This window comes from Coptis chinensis, chromosome 8 (assembly GCF_015680905.1).
Source record: "Coptis chinensis isolate HL-2020 chromosome 8, ASM1568090v1, whole genome shotgun sequence".
NCBI lineage: Eukaryota > Viridiplantae > Streptophyta > Magnoliopsida > Ranunculales > Ranunculaceae > Coptis > Coptis chinensis.
Window position 1 is genome coordinate 48,881,935 of NC_141463.1, and position 8,150 is coordinate 48,890,084.

General features: G+C 33.5%; 1 protein-coding gene across 1 annotated transcript; it reads right to left on the bottom strand.

The window, feature by feature from the left end:
• Window positions 1-1,211: 1,211 nt before the first annotated feature.
• On the bottom strand, window positions 1,212-3,727 carry LOC147481771 (kinesin-like protein KIN-4C). The gene is made up of 7 exons (XM_086579039.1): window positions 3,609-3,727; window positions 2,746-2,844; window positions 2,556-2,663; window positions 2,346-2,462; window positions 2,180-2,260; window positions 1,467-1,539; window positions 1,212-1,387 (listed from the first exon to the last, which is right to left on the bottom strand). The coding sequence occupies exons 2-7, from the start codon at window positions 2,836-2,838 to the stop codon at window positions 1,293-1,295; spliced, it is 567 nt and encodes a 188-aa protein (XP_086435165.1). The 5' UTR covers window positions 2,839-2,844; window positions 3,609-3,727; the 3' UTR covers window positions 1,212-1,292.
• Between the last annotated feature and the right edge of the window lie 4,423 nt (window positions 3,728-8,150).

The window sequence follows — 8,150 nt, forward strand, 5'->3', positions numbered from 1 at the left end:
AGAACATTGGTAGGAATTATACTACGATGTGAATTAAAACTAGACGTAATATAAAGATTATAACTTTATTAAATTTAACTAAACAATAATTGAATTCTAAATTAATAACTAAGAATTGGATAACAACAACTGAAATTAGATCTAACAATTTTAAATGACAAAATCGAAATGAACAAGAAATAACTATTTTATTTATCTAACCAATGAAGAACTATGATTCAAAGAATTAATCTAAAATAATGTATGAAACTAATTAATTTAACTAATTGAATTCAAAAACTAGATCTACAAGCTATTTTAATGGCTACTTTATATTCTAGATTCTCTAACTATATTTTTCTTAAGAGCTAAGCCTTGTTTTATGTAAAGGAGAAGACCAGATCCACAATTTCGTGCTTGGGCTGAGGTGCCATGTTTTGGGCCAGAAAATCGAGCCCAAAGCCCAATTTCTCCAGTCTACAGAGCCTCTTTCAACTGGCTTTGGCTTTAGTAGACTTTTCGTCCACTTCTACTCCTCTGATTGGTCAGAGCTTAAACCATTGGAAAGCTCTTTCCGAGCTGGTCGTTTTGACATAAGGTAGGCCCAAATCCGAGGCCTGAGTCCAAAGATATGGTCTTTGGAAATTCTGCTGACTTGTGCACTGTTTCTACCCGTGTTGACTTTTCAGCTTTTGACCAGGCTTTATAATGGCTTTGTCTCCTTGAATCTTGGCCTTTATCACAGAACTTCTTAGCAACCAACCCTTTGCTCCTTTATATCGCCAAAGTGGCACGTTTCTGCACATAATTGAGTTCCATGCCTGAAATACATAAAAGCACATAATTAGCATTAACTCTTATTTATTACTCACATAATTGGTCTAAAAGTAGTATTATTAAGGGGTTAAAACTACAGTTTTAGGCTCTTATAAGTAGCGACCAGCTAAACCTACAAAAAGATGCTCCTCTTCCACCATATAAAGAAATCATAAATTCTTATTTAAACTAAATTTATCCTTTACACAATATGCATTTTCATTCCATTTTACAAAGAAACCATAATATAGATGGGAAAAAAAACTTATAAAGTACAAAACTAATCCAACTATATACATTTTCAATTTTCAGCGATTTTCTAAACCTCACAAACTTATTGTTGGACTATCACCATAAAAGAAGTTTTCGTACCATAATCCTAAACAAGAGATAACATCTTGCGTTGTTTTAAACCCTACACCCATTTACTTCCACAGATGCTCCAAAAAAGGTCCTAGCAAAGTTTGCAATTAAATACAAATCACGGATGAATATTATCAAGAGCTCTTACGAGATGAAGCCTTCCTAGCTTCTAGTAGTTCTTTTAGTCTCTTCGTAGCCATTAATGCTTCTTCAGTCTTCCTTTGCAAAACTTGAAGTATAAGCAAAATGCGTAAATAAAAAGCATTTTTTGCACACTTATAAAAAATTTAGACGTATATGGAACTAACCATCTTTTGCCCTCTGATTTAGAGCCAACAACTTATGCATCTCATACTCATTCCTCCTTCTTTCCTTTTTGAGCTATGATAGTAAACTCAAAACCCTAGCATATTAGGAAATCCAAAAGGAACACGAATATATGTAATAATACAGATATATGCAGATAAAATAAAGCTGACTCTAGATAGTTTTAAATATAATAAGCAGGAATGACTAACTTGGATAATTAATAATATAGCCAAAATTTATAGTTAGCTAGTGCAAGCAAGAAATAAGTTAATATCTTCACATCTTCGTGTTGTCATCTCTATGAAGAAGCAAACACCAAAAGTCCAAACTAAACAAGAAACCAATTCTCGTGCATCCAAAAAATATAAATACACATAAAAAATAAGGGATAAATATAGAGTTAGAGACAAGTTCCTGATTTTCGTAAACACAAATGTCTTTAGCCATAATGCAGAAGTACACTTAAAACTACATCATGTCATTTGAAAACCAGATAGTGCAAAAAAATTGGGTTCATTAAAAAACCTCTATGCTGGTTAATCAATCAACTTTAACAAGGGACAACCATGATTTAAATATAGAACTTCTAGACTGATCTATATTAATCAACTACAGACGACAATGGTCAACTGTAATTTGTAAACAAAGAATACACCACTTATAAGCATACACAGCGAAAGCTAACTTGTTTTACCTAAAAACTAGTGCTTACCTGAAGAACTTCTTTCTCTCGTGAAGCTTTCCACAATCTAAATTGCTCCGATTCTTGCTTTATTTTATGTTGCAATTGAACCTGTATAATGTATATTGTGAATGGCTGTAAGAAGCTGGGAGAAAATTTTCCAACTATGTATAAATCTAGCAACAACAACAAACACCTTTTGAGTCTTTATTCTATGAATTTCATCCTCCAACCATTTTGCAGCTTCATCACTTTTTTGTTTCTGCCTCAGGAGTTGAGATTGTGCATCTTGCTTCTTCTTCAACTCTGACACCTGTAAAGAGGTAAAACTAATCAAAATAGATAGATAGGACGATACCAAATATAAAAACAAAAAGAAAGTGAAGCATGGAAGTTTTACCTATGCTTCAAGGAAATTCAGTTTTTTCAAATATGTTTCCTTCAATTTTTGAGCTCCATCGTTAGGTGTAGAAGATATGTTTGAAATGTTTGATCTTAGGTCATCAATCTCCCTCTGTCAATATAAAAAAGAGATAAAGATTAATTGTTTTTGTGAAGTATGTTAACTGCCTAAATATCGATAATAAAATATTTACCATCAAAGCTTTCTTTTCTTGTTCCATTTCATGAAGTTTCTTCTCATAGTGTTGTTTGAGCGCTGATGTATCCACCATTGCAAAACGCTTCATTTCATCCTTCAAAACATAGAATATTTAACAGAATAAACAAAGAAGAAAAAGTAAGAGGGTGAAGCAAAGGTAACAACCCAAACAAAAATAAGATAAAAATGATGATGATGAATTCGAAATCTCTGCTAATACGCTTTTAAAATGAGAAGAACTTCCTAGAAAAATATAATAACTAAAAGCAGTGATTTTCAGGCATGCAAATGGTGGTCAGCATTTCCATATTAATTGTACCAAACATAGGAACAAAATTCCTTTATAGATTTATCATGTTAGCAAGGCCATGCCCCAATCTTATCAGCTCAGACTTTTCAAACTCAGTACTTAACAGTACACAATGATCCACATTATGACTAAATTTAAAGGGGCCGCTAACTTAAAGGAAAAAAATAACAAACTAGCAGATATATTTCAAAAGAGAGTACAAGGTAGTAGAATCGCTTTCCCTCTTAATTTAGTAAGCAAGTAAGGAATTCATTCCTCTAGGCGATTCTTGTCACATTCTGCACTTAGCTTTTTTTTACTATTATTCATAGATGTAAAAGGTCCCCAAACCCACCATTTAAGTCGAGGACTAAGTTTTTGCACCAACAACACATTTTAATGGTATGTGTCACCTACTTTGGTACTTAAAGAGTTAAAGATAATCATGGAATTACTTGCTTCCAGCAATGAAATTTTGTGCCTAAGAATCTAAGGAATAAAGAGAGTAAGAATTTTGGCAAAAGAGTATTGTTACTCTGTTAGTCAAGTTCTTAACAGAGGCTTCATACCTAAAGCTCCTCTGATGGTGTACCACCTTCTCCACGAAAATAGAGAAGCTAAGCTTGCAATTGCTCAACTTGGCTTCACATTCTTTGCATTTGAGCTGTCATTGGGTCACGATTTATCTACATAAAGCAAGAACACAATGACACTTAGTTGAATAGCATGGTAGAGTAGATGTATTTGTATGCATTTTGCAACCGACAACCCAACAAAACCAATATACTTTGCAACCGGCAACTGCTTTCTTGGAAATAGTGCTAGTAATATTATAATCTCATGACAGATAAAAGAATACATATGAAAAAAGATTACCCAACATCCTACGACACCTACCATTGTTTCATTGCTAACCTTATTTAGTTCGAATTTCGCCTCTTGGCATGTGTAATTCATTTTCACGTACAAAACACTCCATGTTGTTGTAGGACTTATGTGTTCTGATGGCATTAGGATTATTTTAAATAACATGCAATTAAATTGGGGACCCCTGTCCCATGTCTATGAAGAGTTTTAGCCACATTATGGTAAGAGATTAAGAAGATTACGAAGACCAAAATGTTTCAAACCTCTATAGAAATTTATCCATGTATTCACAACAAAAATGGCAATTTCTTTACAGTGGGTCTGATACTCTAATTGGATTGGTCAGCATCTGTAATGTGCTCGTATCAGTAGGTTAACTTTCAAACAATCAAGAATGTGTAGTTCAACATCGAAGGCAGAGAGCTCATAATAATGTTCCTTGTAGGCATGATTCACTATCCAACATGAAAACTTTCATGTCTATCATGAAATCAAGTATAATATATAGGAACATTCACATGCATTAAAAGGACAGATACTTGAGGAAAAGAAGGAAAAATGATTAGAGACCCACCTGTACGTCAAATTCTTATAAAATTCAACATCCTTCTCCACCCTTAGCTCAATAGCTCTGTCTTTTAGTTTCTGCATCCTATGCTCATCCTCCTTGTTCCTGCAACCTTTGGCCTAGGCAAGTTTGCTTCCAGTTCCCTGAGAACAACGGAGAATGCCTCAAAGTATAAGAATGTGGGCCTGAGAAATAGTAAAGCAACCAAGTTCGATCACCTAACTAAGTGAACTTACAATGAGATTTCAATGGAACTGATGTGTTTCTGTACACATTGTGAGAATAAAAAACTATTACCTTCTCTGAACGAAATTGTGAGAAAGATATGAAAAACACAGATTAATTAGTAAAGGTGAAACCCTAGTCCATCAATCATTCAAATACTAGAGAAATCATTCACTACAATAAAACACAGATTATTTTTTTATCGATTAAAAACAAATCACAAATTTCAACAAAACAAAAAGGTAAGCCCATAATCAAAATTGACGGTTTTCTGGTGGTGGGCGATAACCTAAAAATCAAAATCCCAAACCTGAACCTAAAACCGAAATCAAAGCTTTGAAATTTAATATGTATAATGAGGGAAAAAAAATCAAAGCTTTGAACTTTATTTGGTTTTTTCTGTGGTAAAAGACTAACCTCAATTTGGTAATGGGGGATTGAGAGAAAAGAAGGGAGTGGAAGAGAGAGGGTAGCGGCAGTGAGAGGGAGAGGAGAGAAAGAGAGGTTATATTTTATGTTTCGACAAAATAATGAGCGCGATTTTATTTCGTTTCCCTCTTTCGCCCAAAATTTGAACTTTCTAACACTTACCCTACGGTTTGCTCTAATTTGAAAGCGTTAGCAATTAATTCTCGAAATTCCTCTGAATTAAAGCTGCATTTATCGACATTCGCAACGCTTATATAGCGTAGGCAACTTACCAACAGTACAAAAGTGTTACAAACCAAAAAAAGTGTGTTGCAAATAGCCTGTTATGGTGTAGTGGAGTTTGATCTTGGTCAAAATATTTTGCTATATAACTCAAGTTTGCATATTTTTCTTGCTAAATTAAAAACACATTGGTCCGGACCTTTTCTGGTTATTGATGTCACCCTTCAAGGGGTAATTATCTTGGTAAATCCCAAGGACAATAGTACCTTTCAAGTAAATGGCCAACACTTAAAACATTTCCGCGAATTAAGTGATAGGGTTATATACTAAAAGCATTACTTTTGTATTAACTCTAATTATTTATATTTTGAATGAGAATCATATGGATAAATATTATGCATATTATATATGTTATTAGTTATATGCATGCGTCTAATATTTTATGTTATAGATGATATGGTGTGTGGTGACACACAGAAAATCATATCATCAGTACTTTATAAAGTATAAGTAAACGTTCACAACCTAGATGGATTTGGACAAACCATTGGTATGGTTGTAGTATAGTCTGGTATTAGTCTATCTTGACTACAGGATTACACTAGTACATTTTGTGTGTATTGAACAGGACCCAGTGAGGTTGTTTCTCTTTATACTGACTATATAAGAGAACAAACACCTCTGTTATTATGGATGCTTGTCCTCTTAATCCGGATATAATAACGGGCACTTATGTGCATTATACATTGCTTTAAATCATCTGTCACACCCCAAATTTCCAAAAAATTTAAAATAGGATTTTTTTTTTCAAGATATGCATATCTCAATTGCCACCCTATTCAATCATCTGAAAACCCAGGGTGAAGTGAAACCCTAATAACATATTATCAACCACGATAAAAAAACTGAGATAAAATTTAAAACCAAAAAGGACAATCCTTCAATCACATTATTAAACTACAAAGAAACTAACCAACTCTATTACATCTATCTCAAAACAAAAGCGTACACTTCAGAAAAACTTAAACCAGAAGATTTCAAGAGAAAATCCAAATCACGTGTCCTCATCCACTGCACTCCACCATCTATGTTTCCAAGAACACACCCACATTGCAAAACAAAGCAAACATGGGTCAACAAATTGAATTTGTTGGTATGAGTAAGACTAAAAATATAAAAATAGTATAGCAGTATGTTCAATCTTTTAAATCAAGAAATATATTAATATAATCATTTCAACTTTGAAGACAATATAGTTTCGTATTCTCAAAACGACATGCAGTTTCTTCCCAAGTAAGATTTCAACCCCCAATATACAATTGCAAGAATCTCATATAACAGTACTTATCATTTCCACTTTCCAAAAAACCTAAACATAAATACCACTTACATTCCACTTAGTAAATGCACATATGATAACCTAATTAAATATGAGTTTGATACACCTTACCTTTAAGCCAGCACATCTTCTTAGGGTAGGACAACGTCTTTGCATAAAAAGTTAATAAGTCCTACCCTCCTACAAAACAAAGTTAGATTTCTCAAACGTAATCATTTATAATATACATCTATTTCACTCTCACTGCAACCATTATGGGTATATATAATCTGGCGTAATATATCGCCAATATTAACATTTATGTCACACCACCATATCCATTATATCATAATATATCACCAATACACTACGTCAAAATAGAGAATTTATGACAGGCATGACGCCCCACAATAGGACGGCTTCTAACTGTCTAAACATAAACCACGGCTAATTTCTTTTATTTAGACAAATTTACCGGTCGGGTCATATTAAATCGGTCTTTGTCTGTCTACTTCCTCCTTCTAATTCCCATTGTCGAGACTTCTGCTTTGAGCCCTGAAACCATTTCCCACCAAAAAATATTGACAACCCATTTCCCACCTAAAAAAATTGACGAATTTTGTGTTTCCCCCTCAAATTTCATAGCTTACCCAAATACTATATATTATCTCATCCCACGATTTTTTTCTCACGTTTCTGCAAAGGTTCGTACTTTCTCTCTATTAGGTTTTTATTTATTTCTGTTCACTAAAATTGATACTGAAAATTCGTTTTGTAGATTGGGTCGCTTAATCCAGGAATTGAAGGTTTAGGGTTGAAGGGGTATACGAAATTTAATACACTCTCAGTTAAATCGAGGTGATTTTCTTATGGGTTTTACTAGTTTATTCTTTACTTTTTGAGTTTCCATTTTGTGCGAAGTATTTGTATGTTTTTCAATGGCTTGATTACGTTGTATTATATCCTCATTATTTCATTAATTAATTAATAGTTAGTTTGTATGTTAAAACAAGAAAAAGATAACTAAAGCTTGTAACGCCTTTTAGCTTTAAGCATTACAAACTATAATGATAACTTTTGAGCTTGTTATTATATAAATAGAACGTTACCTTCATTAATATTCGAGAGAGCGTATAAAACTTGAAGTAGCAGTCCATAGATAACAACCGAGACAATAGGATTTGGCTCCTATAGTTTTAAACAAAGTAATTCTTTTGTCGCCATGTAACCTTATTTTGAAGTCTACCAAATCTATTGAAACAGGCACTTGCCTAGAATAAACTCTCTCGACAAAACATTAACCCTTCCCTCTCCCAATCATTTCTTTCCAAATGGCTCCAAAGTCATGTCACGAAGATTTAGGAGCAAGTCATCCGAGTTCAAGTACACACGGTTGGCAGAATTTGCTATGGTGTGGGCTATTTCCCTGGCGACTTCAATCTTCCTTAGAGTAATAAATCTTTGCATTGTTTTTGCGATAGC